This window comes from Artemia franciscana, chromosome 13 (assembly GCF_032884065.1).
Source record: "Artemia franciscana chromosome 13, ASM3288406v1, whole genome shotgun sequence".
Lineage (NCBI taxonomy): Eukaryota > Metazoa > Arthropoda > Branchiopoda > Anostraca > Artemiidae > Artemia > Artemia franciscana.
In genome coordinates, this window is record NC_088875.1 from 33,604,183 (window position 1) to 33,622,147 (window position 17,965).

Sequence of the window (17,965 nt, forward strand, 5' to 3'; positions counted from 1 at the left end):
AGATGGGTAGGTGAGGATTATACGTTAAATGTTATTTGAAGAATCAAGTATCTTAAATACTTGTGCATACTTGAATACAAGCATCTTGCAAAAGACACTTCAGCATATTCCTCAGTTTATGCCACCAATGTAAATCAGGATATTTATGTAGTTTAATCCTATTTCACGTGTTCCTTAAAATAAACTGTGTGTATTTGTGTCTTCAAGTCAATATTATATTCATTATCACTGAGTTTTTTTTTTAATCATTAAACTTTTTCGATGTTTGCATTAGTTTATCAATTAACTAAAGTACATCCATAACTAGAATATCAGTTGTAATGAGTCAAATGGCACTTGTGACGAGGTCAGAAGAGCCAAGAGCTCATATGGCATGAGCTCTAGCAAAATTCTAAGAATCAATACATTAACTTATAAGGAAAATCAGAGGCTTAATGCCGGTAGGGATTTAAAATAAGACCTCTGAGACACGAGGTCATTCTAAATATCAAAATTCATTAAGATCCAATCACCCACTCGCAAGTTCAAAACGCCTCATTTTTTCTAATTTTCCCTCTCCCTGCAGCCCCCCCCCCCAGATGGTCGAATCATGGAAAACGACTTTATCAAGTCAATTTGTGCAGGTTCCTGATACGTCTACTAATTTTCATCGTCCTAGCACGTCCAGAAGCACCAAACTTGCCAAAGCACTAGAGTCCCCTAGCTTCCCTAAAGAGAGCGATCCAGTCCGGTTACATCAATCACGTATCTACGATATTTGCTTATTCCACACAACAAGTTTCATCCCGATCTCTCCACTCTAAGCGTTTTTCAAGATTTCCAGTTTCCGCCTCCAACTCCCCCCAATATCACCAGATCTGGTCGGGATTTAAAATAAGAGCTCTGAGACATAAGTTACTTTTAAATATCAAATTTCATTAAGATCTGGTAACCTGTTCTTAAGTTAAAAATACCTCAATTTTTCTAATTATTCCGAATTAACACCCCCTCCAACTCCCCCAAAGAGAGCGGATTCACTCCGGTTATTTCAATCATGTAACTAGGACTTGTGCTTATTCTTCCCAAAAAGTTTCATTCTTATCTCTTCACTCTAAGCGTTTTCCAAGATTTCTGGTCCCTCCCCCAACCCCCCCCCATGACACTGGATCCGGTCGGGATTTAAAATAAAGTATCTGAGTTACGAACTCTTCTAAATATGAAATTTCATTAAGATCTTATCACTCCTTCATAAGTTAAAAAGACGTCATTTTTCTAATTTTCCAGAATTAACCCTCCCCCCCCCAACTCCCCCAAAGAGAGCGGATCCATTCTTTTTATGTCAATCACGTATTTAGGAATTGTGCTTATTTTTCCCACCAAGTTTAATCCTGATCCCTCCACTCTAAGCGTTTTCCAAGATATTAGGTTTCCCACTCCAACTCCCCCCAATGTCACCAGATCCGGTCGGGATTTCTAATAAGCTCTGAAACACGATATACTTCTAAATATCAAATTTTATTAAGATCCGATCACCTGTTCGTAAGTTAAAAATACCTCATTTTTTTTAATTTTTCCAAATTAACCATCCCCCCCACTCCCCCCAAGGTGGTCGAATCGGGAAAAAGATTATTTCTAATTTAATCTGGTCTAGTCCCTGATACCCCTGCCAAATTCCATCGTCCTAGCTTATCTGGAAATGCCTAAGCTAGCAAAACCAGGACCAACAGACCAGCCAACAGGCCAACAGAATTTGCGATTGCTGTATGTCACTTGCTAAATACCAAGTGCCATAAAAAGTAGTGAATTAATTGATTCACGAAAATGTACATTTGATGTAGGCTGCAAAACTTACAAGGATAATACCAAATCAACACACCATTAACAGGATTATTTGAGTGATGTATAGTTTGCACCTTAACAAATCAGATTGGTATTGTCCAGTCTTGAAACACTAGGCGTGTGTATATCAACATACCGAAAATTAGTTATTTAAACAGGAATACTTTGCGTGGAGAGAAAAATTTTTCTTAAAAATAAAATTACTTACTTTTAAAGCATATTCCTTTCCAGTTAAACTTTCAACTACCAGAAAAACATATGCAAATCCACCTAAAACAGATTAATCAAATTAAAAATATCATTTTACATGATGATTTTTAATAAAAAAAGGGGGGAAGAAATAAACAAGAGGTATGCATAAAATAAAATAAATAATATAGATAGGCATCTGCACACAAGGAAGGAATCTCTTGATACTGGTACAAAGAACACCCCAAACAATAAAAAATTGCTGCATGTAACATTCCCCATTTGATTGTGTACACCCCACCCCTCCAAAAAAAAAACCTCGTACCCACCCTTTTCCCCTAACAATTGGACTTAAGCATCTTTGTATATATGGATAAAAAATTTCAGTTCCATGGACAGCAGAAAAACAAAATACAGTAATCAGAGGCAATACTATAGTGTTGCCTATAGTAAAGGCCATATGGCTCAGATGTTTCAATATTTTTTTCCTGAGACATTTCATATGGAAGGGGTCATCATATAAGCCTCAAAGGGGCACATTCGATTGGAAAATGGGGGTTCTAGTGCCCTTTTTATAAGAGTCAAAATTGATTAGGGAGAAACTAGCCCCCTCCACGCCTATTTTCCTTAAATATATCTGATTTTGAGATAGCCATTTTATTAAAAACAATTCAAAGATCATAAACCAGAAACTTCGGGGTCAACACAACCCCCAGAGCTCGAGGGCAGGGGTTGTAATTTATTCCCTGGGGGCATACATGGTTCTTAAAGAAGGGATGCTTGTATAAACTTCAGAGAGGGCTCATTTGGTTGGAAATTACAAGTGATAATTCACTTTTTTCAGAATCAAAAGAGATTGGAGGGCAGCTTGCCTCCCACAAACGCTATAAACCAAAAACTTCGGGGTCAACAAGACCCCCCAGGGTTAGGCGGCAGGCGCTGTTAGTTATGCCCTTAGGGCATATATAGTTCTTAAAGAAGGGATGCTAGTAATAAACTTCAGCGAGGGCTCATTTGATTGGAAATTACAAGTTATAATTCACTTTTTCACAATCAAAAGATATTGGAGGGCAGCTTGCCCCCCCCCCCCCGAGCCGTTTTCCCCCAAAGCCGTCCCATGAAAATTTTGAGATAGCCATTTTGTTAAAAATAGTTTAAATATCATATAACTGAAACTCCAGAGTCAACAAAACCCTCAGGGCCTGGGGACAGTCATTGTAAGTTATGCCCAGGGGACATATATAGTTCTTATAGAAGGGATGCTTCAGAGAGGGCTCGTTTGATTGGAAATTAGAAGTTCTAGTTTACTTTTAAAGAGTCAAAAGAGATCAAAGGGCAATTAGCCCCCACATCCTTTTTTCCCCAAACCCATCCAATAAAATTTTGAGATAGCCATTTTGCTAAAAAAAATAGTTCAAACATCAGATAATAAAAACACCAGGGTCGACAGAAGCCCCAAAGCACAGGGGCAAGTTTTTTAAGTTATGCCCTGGGGGCATATAAGGTTTTTATATAAGGAGAGGTTATATAACTTCAGTGGTGGCTCATTTGATTGGAAATTGAAAGTTCTAGTTACCTTTTTATGAGTCAAGCAGGATCTGAGGGCATTTACCTCCCCCCACAAACACACCCTTTTTTTCCCAAATGCATCTGATTAAAATTTTGAGATTGTCAGTTAGATTGAAATAGTCAACATACCCCCCGCCAGAGTCTTGAGGAAGGGTTATGTCCTGGGGGCATATAAAGTTTTATGGAAGAAATGGTCATATTCACTTCAGAGGGGACTCAAATGATTAAAAATTGAAAGTTCCAATTCCATTTTTAAGAGTCAAACGGTATCCAATGGCAACTAGATTCAACCCCCTGCCAACCCTTTTTTCCCCAAATGCATCTGATCGACATTTTTATATAGACATTCTGTCAAAAACAAACCAAAGAATATATATCAAAGATTCCAGCATAACACAGCCCACCAGAACCTGGGGTAAGTGTTATAAATTATGCCCTGGGGTAATATAAGGTTTTTATGGAAGTGACGGTAGCATAAACTTTGAAGAGGGCCCATTTGATTGTAAATCAGAATTTATAGTACCCTTATTAAGAGCCAAATATGATCATTAGCCCCCCCCCAAGGCCAATTTTCTCCCAAATGCATCTGATCAAAATTTTGAAACAGCCATTTTGTTCAAAATAGTTTGAAGATCAAATAACAACAAGAGCTATGAGCTCATATGGCACTTGTGACGAGGCATGAAGAGCTAAGAGCCAAGAGATCATATGGTATGAGCTCTAACAAAATTCTATGAACCAATAGTTTGATTTAAAAGGAAAATAAGAGGCTTAATGCCGGTGAGGATTTAAAATAAGAGCTCTGAGTCACGGTGTCCTTCTAAATATCAAAATTCATTAAGATCCGATCACCCACTCGTATGTTAAAAATACCTAATTTTTTCTAAATTTTTCCTCTCCCTTTAGCCCCCCAAATGGTCAAATCTGGGAAAACGACTTCATCAAGTCAATTTCTGCAGCTCCATGACACGCCTACCAATTTTCATCGTCCTAGCACGTACAGAAGCACCAAACTCACCAAATCACTGAACCCCTCCCCCCCAACTCCCCCAAAGAGAGCAAATCCAGTATGGTTCTGTCAATCACGTATAAATGACATTTGCGTATTCTATCCACCAAGCTTCATCCCGATTCCTCCACTCAAAGTGTTTTCCAAGATTTACCCCTCCAACTCCCACCAATGTCAAAAGATCTGGTCGGGATTTGAAATAAGAGCTCTGAGACATGAATTCCTTCTAAATATCAAATTTTATTAAGATCTGATCATCTATTCGTAAGATAAAAATACCCCAATTTTCACGTTTTCCAAGAATTCCGGTTTCCCCCTCCAATCCCCCCGATGTCACAGGATCTGGTCGGAACTTGAAATTAGAGCTTTAAAGCACAAGATGCTTCTAAATATCAAATTTCATTAAGATCTAGTCACCCTTTCGTAAGTTATTAATACATCAATTTTCTAAATCCCCCCCCCCCAACTCCACCAAAGAGAGCAGATCTGGTCTGGTTATGTCAGTCATGTATCTCAGACAGGTTTTTATTCTTCCCGTCCAGTTTCATCCTGATCAGACCGCTTTAAGTATTTTCAAATATTTCCGGTACCCCCCCCCCCCAACTGCCCCACCCCAATTAAGCTGGATCCGGTTGAGATTTAACATAAGAGATCTGAGTTACGAGGTCCTTCTAAATATGAAATTTCATTAAGATCCGATCACTCCTTGGTAAGTTGAAAATACGTCATTTTTTCTAATTTTTCAGAATTACCCCCCCCCCCCCCCAATAGAGCGGACCCGTTCCAATTACGTCAATCACGACTGTAAGACTTGTGCTTATTTTTCCCACCAAGTTTCATCCCGATCCCTCCAATCTAAGCGTTTTCAATTATTTTAGGTTCCCCCACCCCAAACTCCCACAATGTCACCAGATCCGGTCAGGACTTAAAATAAGAGCTTTGAGACACGATATCCGTCTAAATATCAAATTTCATTGAGATCTGATTAGCGGTTCGTAAGTTAAAAATACCTCATTTTTTCTATTTTTTCAGAATTACCCCCCCCCCCCAAACTACCCCAAAGAGAGCGGATCCATTCCGGTTATGTCAATCACGTATCTAGGACTTGTGCTTATTTTTCCCACCAAGTTTCATCCCGATCCCTCCACTCGAGTGTTTTCCAAGTTTTAGGTTTCCCCAAGTTTTAGGTGACAATGTCACCAGATCCGATCGGATTTTAAATAAGAGCTCTGAGACACGGAATCCTTCTAAATGTCAAATTTCATTGAGATCCGATCACCCGTTCGTAAGTTAAAATTACCTCATTTTTTCTAATTTTTCAGAAATACCCCCCCCCCCCAACTACCCCAAAGAGAGCAGGTCCGGTCCGGTTCTGTTAGTCACGTATCTTAGACAGGTTTTTATTCTTCCCATCCAGTTTCATCCTGATCTCACCGCTTTAAGTATTTTCTAAGATTTCCGAATCCCCCCAACTACCCCCCAATTACGCTGGATCCGGTTAAGACTTAAAATAAGAGATCTGAGTTACGAGGTCCTTCTAAATAAGAAGTTTCATGAAGATCCGATCACTCCGAACGTTAAAAATACGCCATTTTTTCTAATTTTTCAGAATACCCCCCCTCCAATAGAGCGGATCCGTTCCAATTATGTAAATCACGTATCTAAGACTTCTGCTTATTTTTCCCACCAAGTTTCATCCCAATACCTCCAATCTAAGCATTTTCCATCATTTTAGGTTCCCCCACCCCAAACTTCCCCCAATGTCACCAGAAACGGTAGTGACTTAAAATAAGAGCTTTGAGGCACGATATCCTTCTAAATATCAAATTTCATTGAGATCCGATCACACGTTCGTAAGTTAAAAATACCTCATTTATTCTAATTTTTCAGAATTAAAGCCCCTCCCAACTACCCCAAAGAGAGCGGATCCGTTCCGGTTATGTCAATCATGTATCTAGGACTTGTACTTACTATTCCCACCAAGTTTCATCCCAATCCCTCCACTTTAAGCGTTTTCCAAGTTTTAGGTTTCCCCCTCCCAACTCCCCCCCCACTGTCACCAGATCTAGTCGGGATTTAAAATAAGAGCTCTGAGACACGATATCCTTCTAAATGTCAAATTTCATTGAGATCCGATCACCGTTCATAAGTTAAAAATACATGATTTTTTTTTCAGAATTACCCCCGCCTCCAACTACCCCGAAGAGAGTTGATCCATTCCGGTTATGTCAATCATATATCTAGGATTTGTGCTTATTTTTCGCACCAAGTTTCATCCCGATCCCTCCACTCTAAGTGTTTTCCAAGATTTTAGGTTTCCCCATCCCAGCCCCCCCCCCCAATTTCACCAGATCCGGTCGGTATTTAAAATAACAGCTCTGAGACACGATATCCTTCCCAACATCAGATTTCATTAAGATCTGATCAACTGTTCGTAAGTTAAAAATACTTCAATTTTTCTATTTTTTCTGAATTAACAGGCCCCCCACTCCCCCCAGATGGTCAAATCGGGAAAACGACTATTTCTAATTTAATCTGGTCCGGTCCCTGATACGCCTGCCAAATTTCATCGTCCTAGCTTACCTGGAAGTGCCTAAAGTAGCAAAACCTGGACCAACAGAGAGACAGACAGACAGACAGACCAACAGAATTTGCAATTGCTATATGTCACTTGGTTAATACTAAGTGCCATAAAAACTCAGGGATAAACACAGCCCCCAGAGCATAGGGGAAGTGTTGTGTTATGCCCCAGGGGCAGATAAGCTTTTATGTGAGCGATGGTCAATAAACAACCAAGTTGGATCATTTTATTGAAAACTGAAATTTCTATTTACCTTTTTAAGAGTCATCAAAAGTGATTGCCAGGCACCTTTTCCCCAAATGCAGCCAATCAAATTTTTAGATAGCCATTTTGTTTCAAATAGCCCAACGACCAGATGACAAAATTTCAGGGTCAACATACCCCTCCCCCCAAAAATACAGGGAAAGGGTTGTAACTTATGCCCCTGGGCCATATAAGGTTTTTACAGAAAAAAAAAACAGAAAAAGGGTTGTAACTTATGCCCCTGGGCCATATAAGGTTTTTAAGGAAAAGGTGGTCATATAAACTTCAGAGGGGACCCAAATAATTTAAACTTGAAAGTTCTAGTTCCTTTTTTAACAGTCGAAAATAGCGACGAAGACCACACTGCCTTTCCATAACAAACAAATACAACGTAGAAACAATAGGGAAAGTTTTTTCAAGACAATGGAAATTATTTATGTAGATATTTCGGCCCTATGTCCAAGGGCCGTCTTCAGCACAATACAATACTATATATATATATAAAAGAACTTACATCAAATTGTGAGAATTAAAACTGAATATAAAAACACTTATTAAAACAATTTTTTTTTTAAAAATATAGCCCTAGCATCCTTACTTCAGCGAAGTTCAACCAGGACTGGCGAAAAGAATGAAATGAAGAAATATAAACTCATTCAAACTAAAGAGAATAAAATGATTAGATGCAATTTCTTAAAGCTAATCTTGCTTGTTTAGCAGCCTGTCTCAAAGGCCTTTTCGTAGTTGGTTCAGTACTATTATAAATTGGTTTAGTAAAATATTTTGTTAGATCATTTTTAATTAAATTTGAGTATAAAGAATTTAGTGAGTATTCCCCCAAGTCCCTGTTCAAAGAAATATTTTTATTTATTTTGAGATTAATTTCAATTGATTCTCGAACCACCTGTTTTATTCCCAAATCATTACTAATAAGTGAAGAGTTTTCAAAAAGTATCATGTGGGACGGATTATTAAATATATGCCAACCTAGAGCAGAATCAAAGGAATTGTTGGAACCATTTGAAATTAAGGCCTTGTCTATGTCATTTTTATGCTGTTGTAACCTTTTGTCTAGATTCTGATGGGTCCTGCCGACATAGTATTTTCCGCAATCACAGGGTATTTGATAGACCCCTCTTTGGCGAGTAACTGGGGTCTTATCTTTACCCGAATTTAAGAAATTGATGATTTTAAAATTATTAGTAAAAACTACGTACAGATTACATCTTACAGATCATCTTAACACTTATGACCGAAATTTGCAGTTCACCCTTGAAGTTGAAATTGAAAATAAACTACCGTTTTTAGATGTATTAATTATTCGTAATGCTGATGAACTGGTTTTTACTATATATCGAAAGCCAACACAAAACAATAGATATCTTCACTTTAATTCAAATCACCCCCCACAAGTTAAAAGAGCAGTTGTAATTTCCCTCATTGATCGTGCCCTAAATATTTGCTCCCATTCATATATAAATGCAGAAATAAATTTTATCAGAGATATTCTTTTTGGTAATGGATCCCCCATTCCTTTTGTAAATAAAATAATTAGCCGTAGAATAAAAAGACATTCTTGTAAAATCGAAGAAGATACTTCACAATGTGAGGCTATTGATAAGCCCTCAAATATTGTCTATCTTCCGTATATCCCAAAGATTACAACAAAATTAAAAAATATTTGCACAAAAAATAAAATCCAAGATTCACTCCTGGGCCTGCTATCGTTAACCTCTCTTCTAAAACATTGGAACCCCAGGAAATCGAAACACTAGAAAAAGGTCCAAAATTTTCTTTTCTACCGAAACAGGTTCCTGTGGCAGATATAGTTTCCTCTCTAGAGTCCGCTTTGCATAAACACTATCCTTCTGTCTCTAACCCGGATGAAGTTAGATCTGGTCTAATAAATATCCTCTATAATAGCCAAAAAAAGTTTAAGCCTCCTACTAATTCCACACCGGAAAATTTGCATGACATAAAAATACTATCTAATCTCCGAAAAGATCCTTCTATTATAATAACTAAAGCAGACAAAAGCAATTCACTTGTTGTCATGAATACAACAGACTATGACAACAAAATTTTTTCGCATTTAAATGACACAATTACATATCAAACAATAACTCATGATCCTACTGATCAGTTCACTAATAATATTATAAATGAATTAAAGCAGCTAAAACAAAATGGTAAAATCACCCCACAACTATACAATAAATTTTTTCCCCGTGGTAGTTTCTGTCCTAAACTCTACGGTTTACCAAAAATACATAAACAGGGTATTCCCTTACGACCTATTGTAGCTTGTACTAAAGCTCCCGCTGCCAATATTGGAAAATGGCTTTGTGCAGCTTTCAAACCTTTATTGTATTCTCATTCCATGTATACAAATATAGATGTAACTATTTCAGAGGAATTATTAAAAAACAAAATAGAAGAAAATTACCACTTGATCGAGACTTCAGCGACAGGAATTGATTGTGAAGTTTTAATGACTCTTGTTAAAATTTGTAATAAGTTTTCTATGTATTTTCAATTTCGCCATTCTTTTTATCAGCAAAAAAATGGATTACCCATGGGGGCACCTTTATCCGGGCTACTAGCAAATATTTACGTCGAGAATCTTGAGAATTGGGCATTGAATTCTTATTTTCTAAAACATGTCTATTGGGGTCGTTATATGGATGACGTAATTTCACTTTGGAATTATGGGGAAGCTGAACTTCGGGGCTTCTTAGATCATCTTAACACTTATGACCGAAATTTGCAGTTCACCCTTGAAGTTGAAATTGAAAATAAACTACCGTTTTTAGATTTATTAATTATTCGTAATGCTGATGAACTGGTTTTTACTATATATCGAAAGCCAACACAAAACAATAGATATCTTCACTTTAATTCAAATCACCCCCCACAAGTTAAAAGAGCAGTTGTAATTTCCCTCATTGATCGTGCCCTAAATATTTGCTCCCATTCATATATAAATGCAGAAATAAATTTTATCAGAGATATTCTTTTTGGTAATGGATACCCCATTCCTTTTGTAAATAAAATAATTAGCCGTAGAATAAAAAGACATTCTTGTAAAATCGAAGAAGATACTTCACAATGTGAGGCTATTGATAAGCCCTCAAATATTGTCTATCTTCCGTATATCCCAAAGATTACAACAAAATTAAAAAATATTTGCACAAAAAATAATCTGTACGTAGTTTTTACTAATAATTTTAAAATCATCAATTTCTTAAATTCGGGTAAAGATAAGACCCCAGTTACTCGCCAAAGAGGGGTCTATCAAATACCCTGTGATTGCGGAAAATACTATGTCGGCAGGACCCATCAGAATCTAGACAAAAGCTTACAACAGCATAAAAATGACATAGACAAGGCCTTAATTTCAAATGGTTCCAACAATTCCTTTGATTCTGCTCTAGGTTGGCATATATTTAATAATCCGTCCCACATGATACTTTTTGAAAACTCTTCACTTATTAGTAATGATTTGGGAATAAAACAGGTGGTTCGAGAATCAATTGAAATTAATCTCAAAATAAATAAAAATATTTCTTTGAACAGGGACTTGGGGGAATACTCACTAAATTCTTTATACTCAAATTTAATTAAAAATGATCTAACAAAATATTTTACTAAACCAATTTATAATAGTACTGAACCAACTACGAAAAGGCCTTTGAGACAGGCTGCTAAACAAGCAAGATTAGCTTTAAGAAATTGCATCTAATCATTTTATTCTCTTTAGTTTGAATGAGTTTATATTTCTTCATTTCATTCTTTTCGCCAGTCCTGGTTGAACTTCGCTGAAGTAAGGATGCTAGGACTAAATTTTTTAAAAAAAAATTGTTTTAATAAGTGTTTTTATATTCAGTTTTAATTCTCACAATTTGATGTAAGTTCTTTTATATATATATATATAGTATTGTATTGTGCTGAAGACGGCCCTTGGACATAGGGCCGAAATATCTACATAAATAATTTCCATTGTCTTGAAAAAACTTTCCCTATTGTTTCTACGTTGTATTTGTTTGTTTTTAACAGTCAAGTGATCAAATGGCAACTAGCCTTCCCCCACCAAACTCAAGGTCACAAGGCTCTAGTTTTTTTTCCCCAGAGGTGCTTCATAATGAAGAGATGGCCGTATAATATTTGGAGGGCCTGGTTAAACAGGAAATCAGAAGTTAAAGCACCATTTTTAGGAGTTAAAATTGATTGGAAGGTAAATAGCCCCCACACACATTTTTCTCCAAATGCATTCAATAAAAATTTTAATCTTAGTTCAAGGATTAAATAACAAAAACTCTGGGGTGAACACAACCCCCTAGGGGCAGGTCTTGTAAGTTGTGCCCTGGGGGCATGTATGGTTTCAAACAGTTCATGGTAACGAACTGTAGTAAGGAGTGACCCGGCTCAATAGTCAACGAAAGTCTAAAAAAACGGAATTTTTATACTAATAAAAACATCAAAAGAATCGGATTTTCATGCTGATTTCAAATATATAAGTTTCATTAATTTAGTTTTACCCATCAAAAGATACCTACCTGAGAAAATTTGCCTTATTTTGGAAAATAGGGGAAAAACCTCCTAAGAGTCATAGCATCTTAACGAAAATCACACCATCGCATTCAGTATATCGGAGAACCCCACTGTAGAAATTTCAAGATCCTATCTACAAAATGTGGAACTTTGTATTTTTTGCCAGAAGACTGATTATGGGTGCATGTTTATTTATTTTTTTTTTCTTTTTCCCAAGGGTGATCGTATCAATCCAGTGGTCCTAGGGTGTCACGAGAGGGCTCATTGTAATGGAAATGAAAAGTTCAGTGCCTTTTTTAGGTGACCAAAAAAATTGGAGGGCACCTAGGCCCCTTCCCATGCTCATTTTTTCCCAAAGTCAATGGATCAAAATTTTGAGATAGCCATTTTGTTCAGCATAGTTGGAAAACCTAATAAGATATCATTGGGGACAACTTACTCCCCCCTAGTTCCCAGGGGGGGCTGTAAGTTACAAACTTTGACCATTGTTTATATACAGTAATGGTTATTGGGAAGCATACAGACGTTTTCAGTTGTTGTTTTTTTGGTTGAGGGGAGGCAGCTGCGTTGAAGGATCTTTACTTGGAGGAATTTGTCATGGGGAAAAAGAAATTCCATGAAGGGGGCACAGGATTTTCAAGCATTATCAAAAAAACCTGAAAAAATAATAATGAAAAAGTTTTTCAACTGTTTCCATGGAAATATGCACTGGGGGCATTTAAGGTTTTTTATGTAAGGAGTGGTTATATAAACTTCAGATGTGGCTCATCTGGTTGAAAATTGTAAGTTCTATTTACCTTATAAAGAGTCAAAAGTTAACCAAGGGCATCTACTACCTTCCTTCACACACACTCTTTTCCCCAAACATATTTCCAAACAAAAAGCCCAAATAGATACAACCAGTATATTAATGAAAATCAGATTTAGAGGTCAGGCACCTGTTTTGAAGTCAGATAAAGACATAAGGAAGAAAGGCAGAGGGTCAAATGTAGTGTTTTTAAAGAGGAAGAGAAGACAGAAAGCTTGCAATCACTGAATAGCATGATAGACAAATTGTGATCTTCAGATCAAATTGTAAGGCCACAGAAGAGGAGACAACATTGGATAGGTGGGACAAAAAGCAAAAGAAGAAGGGTTACTATTTCTTGCCCAAGAGCAGTAGGAGATTATAGCAAGTACACAAGTGAGTTCAACATGGCTGATCACATCATCATCAACGAAGACTTGCATCAAGGACTAGAAAAAGGACTTAAGTTCATTTGCCACATTTTAGTTTGCTCAAATGCATTCACAGAAATACAATCCCATGAAGAGAAAAGCATACCTAGCTTGAATAAGTTGATTCTTTACTCATTTCGTGTTGTCAAGTATCTTCTCTATAAGCCAAACCAAGGGCCTTATGTGGAAAAATATTGTGATGGTGACACTGAATGCTTTATTCAATTTGAAAAATGCTGACCACTCTGTCCAGAATACGTCAGAAAGGCAATTCATCTACCACAATACAATTCTCTTAAAATGCTAAAGGGTGCCACCTTTCTGGATGTTCAATGTAGACAATGAGGTGATATGGCAAATACAATGCTTTTTCTTTGCTTAGCTAATGATAACAACTGCTTTTTTTCATTTCACAAGTTGTTTTGTCATTCAATTCCTCTTATATTTGCTGCTAAATCAAAATGACATATAATTGAAGTCTCTGTCCAATTTAGATGGCTAAGAGCTACTGTCTACTGGGCTGGACATACACTTTTGGGGAGGGAAAAGGTTGTAAAAAAAATTGTTATATGGATTCTGCAAGTTTTTTCATGCACCAGGAGTAAACATTACACAAGTACACCAGCTTCATCCTTGCTGGCAGTCATGTTGATACAGAAAGGGAAAATTAGACCACTAGACTTGGGTAATTTTTTTTTCAATTTTCATAATATTTGTGTAAAATTAATTTTACTATCCAGACAGCATTCAATAAAGCATAATCATTGGACTTATTCAATAAATATTTACAATTAAGGTGCATACACATTAGTTAGCCACTTCTGAAGGAAATATGCTTAACACATATAAGTGTTGTTGCTAATCTTAAGCTGAAATTCTCAAACCAACAATTCTTGTCTGATTCCATTAACATTTTTCCTCTCCTCTACACAATGCACCACTTGAGATGGAAACTATTTCATTTACTGTTACAATGGTTGTAAAAGAACTTTCATTCATTAAATATAATAAATCTGCTAATCCTGACTGCATTCATCCTTATATCCTGGATGAATACTGAGCAGTCTGGTCCTAACCATGTCCCTTCCAATTCAAATTATTGTTGAATCTTTCCAAACTACTGTTTGACTATGAAACTGATTATATTACTTCTATTTTTAAGAAGGGTGGTACTGACTGTAAAGTTAGATTCAATTTAATGGTTTATTACTCTTCTAGTAAAAAATTGATGGATCTTTGATCTGGAGATTAATTTTGGTGGCTTCTTTGAATGTCCTCTTGTGATAATGGCTGGTACTGTGCTTGCCCCTTAAGATGGTGGAGTTTTCTTTTTGGAGTTTATAAGTCAGCATCATATCACTATGCATGTGTCTGTAGAAAAGGGTAGATTGCTTGGGATGTTCCTCACATAACTCCCAATACTTCTCAACTATATTCTAAACTACAAACTGATGGAAAACCAACACCCTCCCAGTATTCTTGCCTGTTGTTGGTTCTAATTAAAGAATCAATGTAGATCAATGCTTGATCAAAGTAGAATGTAATTCAGCTAGAATGAAAGTTAATACATCACTTGATACTTTATAATGCTTGATGGCTTTTTTACAATTAAGTAATTACTTTGGGGAGGGGGAATTACATTTTGAGTCCTTAATGTGGCCCTGAAAGATAAAACAGTCTGTAGCTACCAAAATTTTTAAAATATATTTATAAAAAAATGCCTAGTGAGATAAAAGTGTTGTTTGTAGCTGATTCAGGAATGGTAATTATTATTTTCCTTTATCTTAATAGTAAGATGTTAGTTTGAAAACAAGTTTTAGCTATTTATATAAAATTGGCTATTTTAGGTAAAACTTTACTTTCATCACAAGTTGTCTAAACTGGAAATTATGTTGCAAAGCAGCAAAGTTTCCACACTATAGTACTTTGAAATGCTAATTGTGGAAGCATATCCATTTCTGGTTGACCCTCCTCCTCCATGGGCAAACTAAAAATGCATAAAGTGGGCAGGATTTTCAATCTGAGGGAAAAGTCCCCCTCCAATCCTTCTCTCTCTAGAGTGCCCTGAAATTTGCCTACATGACAGGTCTATACCTATTTAAATTTTGACAAAACAACATTTTACCTTAATTTTCAGTCTTTAGTTCTGAAAATGCAATTTCTGCTATTTGAGTAGAATTTTGAGCCATATCAATGTTTTATTTCAAAATTTAGGAAATGTGTTTGCATATCATTAAAACCTTATAAAATGGAACTGAACAAAATTATGAAGTTGAAAACAATTTTGTTGTACTCCAATTAAGCAGAATATCTATTTTTCAAGGTTTCACTTTTATAACACACATATTTTTAAAGGTCATCAAAGGTCAGGGCCTAAGGTAAAGATATTTCCTTATTTACTGGAATTTCATGCAAAGATACCCCTAATACTTGATGTTTTTTCCTGCTTTTGCAGCCATCAACAATGCATTTCCCAAATGTAATTACCCTGTGATCTGATTGATTGCAAAGTAGCAACTGGAACTAAGGCTCTGACATATATATTCAGTCTAAATAGTCTAAACATGCTATGAAAAGTGTGTCATGTTTGGAGAAAGATTTTGCTACTGCTTTGTATCCTTGTAATGTGTTTCTAATGTAGACCTAAGCTAACAGTGCTTTTGAAAAGGAAGAATAGTGTGTTGAACTCTCTGTAGCTTCCAAATCAATTTTGTGCTAACTGCATATATCTGAGTAACAACATAATAAAAGAGACAAACTTACCTTCAGCAATTAATTTAGAGACTCTGTATGCTTGGTTGCCAACTGTAATTGTTTTCCCTACAAACCCTGTAGAATCAATTGTTGAACTTACAGATGATGGTGAAAACCAGCTATCTGTGGCTGACTTAAAGAGATCCACCATTCTAAAGTAGCTTTACCTTCTCAGTAGCCAAGGTTATATGCATTAAAAAAGAAGAAAGCCATCCATTTGAGGCTAATAAAAAATATTTCTTTTTTAAATGTAACACTGCTGAGAGAGACACCTAGGTTCTAATAATTGCTGATAGCGAACATATCCACCTCCTTATGCCTTAAGATCGCGTTTTCATCTGGCGTTTTCTGGAAAACTGGTGATTTGGATAGGGAAGACCTCTACTGCGGATCCGGTTTCATGTTTCTAGGCAGAGTAAAAAATCACACCAGAAAATTAACAGGGAGTGAAGATGGGGTCTTCCCTTTTTTTGAGTTTTATTGAGCAAAAATTTCAAAATGATTCAATGGGGCTCGAACCTTTTAAGACTTACTAGAGATGGTAACATGAAGGGACTTTCTCACTAATCAAACAGTTAGTAGTAATGAACTGTAGTATGGAGCGACCCGGCTTACTAGCAACCGAAACCCTAAATAATGGAATCTTGATACCAATTGTTACATCAATAGGATCATATTTTTACGCTGACTGAAAATATATAAGTTTCATCAAGTTTAGTTTTACCCATCGAAAGTTACGAGCCTGAGAAAATTTGCCTCATTTTAGAAAACAGGGGGAAAATCCCTAAAAGTCAAAGTATCTTAACTAAAATCCCACCATCAGATTCAGCGTATCAGAGAGCCCTATTGTAGAAGTTTCAAACTCGCATCTACAAAAATGTGGAATTTTGTATTTTCTCCCAGAAAACATATCACGGATGCGTGTTTATTAGTTTTTTTTTCTTTTCCCCAGGGATGATCGTATCAACCCATTGGTCCTAGATTGTAGCGAGAGAGCTCTTTCTAACGGAAATTAAAAGTTCTAGTGTCCTTTTCAAGTGACCAAAAAATTCAAGGGTACCTACTTTTCCCAAAGTCAACGGATCAAAATTTTGAGATAGTCATTTTGTTCGACATAGTCAAAAAACCTAATAATTTTGTCTTATAATTATGTCTTATAATTATGTCTAATAATTATGGCAAAAAAGATTTGCCATAAAACCGCCTAGTTTCGAGAGCCAACATGATACTGGCAATGTAAGCTGCTGACAAATATGGACCACCCTCGGACACGATTTTTCCGAGTGAATTGTCTTATGAAACTTGTTTTTTGGAACGTGAGAACCATGGCCCAACTTTCAAAAACAGAACAAGTTGTTAATGAGATGGACAGATATGGCATCGACATCGTTGTTCTTTCGGATGTCCGTTGGACAGGTGAAGGCGGTCAAATCCTAGAAAAGGGTGTGCACAGTGGCACCGAAAAAAAGAGAAAAGCAGGTGCTGCCATGATACTGTCCAAATCTTCGTCTAGAGTTTTAACTAGCTCGACACCCATAAATAAGAGGATCATCGAGGCACGGCTCACAGGTCAACAAGCCAAACTAACAGCAGTTACATGTTACACACCAATTAAGGACGCAGATAATAGCATAAAAGGCAGTTTCTACAACACCCTACAAGCTGTCGCCAAAGATATCCCCAGCCATGATCTCGTCTGTTTTGTTAGCACCTTCAATGCCAAAGTGAGGAGCGACGAGTCCTACTGTCCTGAAGTTCTTGGCAGTCATTACCTCAGTGAAGTCAATGAGAATGGTTCTCTGTTTGTTGACTTTGCTCTAACAAATGATGTCATCATCGGTGAAATTTTGTTTCAACATAAAAGAATCCACAAATACTTATGGAATTCAACGGATGGTCCAACTCATAATAAGATAGACCATATCCTAATCGGCAGAAAGTGCAAGTCGAGCCTCCATGATGTTAGGGGCCACAGAGGAGCTGATATCACCTCAGACTATGCCTTGATGATTGCAAACTCTCCCTCAAGCTGA

General features: G+C 36.7%; 2 protein-coding genes across 4 annotated transcripts in view; one reads left to right on the plus strand and one right to left on the minus strand.

Annotated features, from left to right (window-relative positions):
• LOC136034834 (cyclin-G-associated kinase-like) overlaps window positions 1-16,198 on the minus strand; it is a 104,293-nt gene extending 88,095 nt beyond the window's left edge. Inside the window, exons 1-2 of one of the 3 annotated variants that reach the window (XM_065716287.1) lie at window positions 15,942-16,198; window positions 2,027-2,088 (exon numbers count right to left, since the gene is read on the minus strand). In XM_065716287.1, coding sequence (XP_065572359.1) covers window positions 2,027-2,088; window positions 15,942-16,083 — 204 coding nt within the window. In that variant the 5' untranslated portion in view covers window positions 16,084-16,198. Of the gene's footprint in view, window positions 1-2,026; window positions 2,089-7,923; window positions 8,040-15,941 lie in introns of those variants that run through there. The other 2 variants (XM_065716289.1, XM_065716288.1) reach the window with 2 other exon arrangements.
• A 1,059-nt stretch (window positions 16,199-17,257) lies between these two features.
• Window positions 17,258-17,965, plus strand: LOC136034302 (uncharacterized). Its single transcript, XM_065715439.1, has one exon. The coding sequence runs from the start codon at window positions 17,258-17,260 to the stop codon at window positions 17,963-17,965; it is 708 nt and encodes a 235-aa protein (XP_065571511.1).

Excerpts from the sequence above, each read along its gene's own strand:
- LOC136034302 (XM_065715439.1), top strand. The coding sequence starts at position 17,258 with ATGGCCCAACTTTCAAAAACAGAACAAGTTGTTAATGAGATGGACAGA.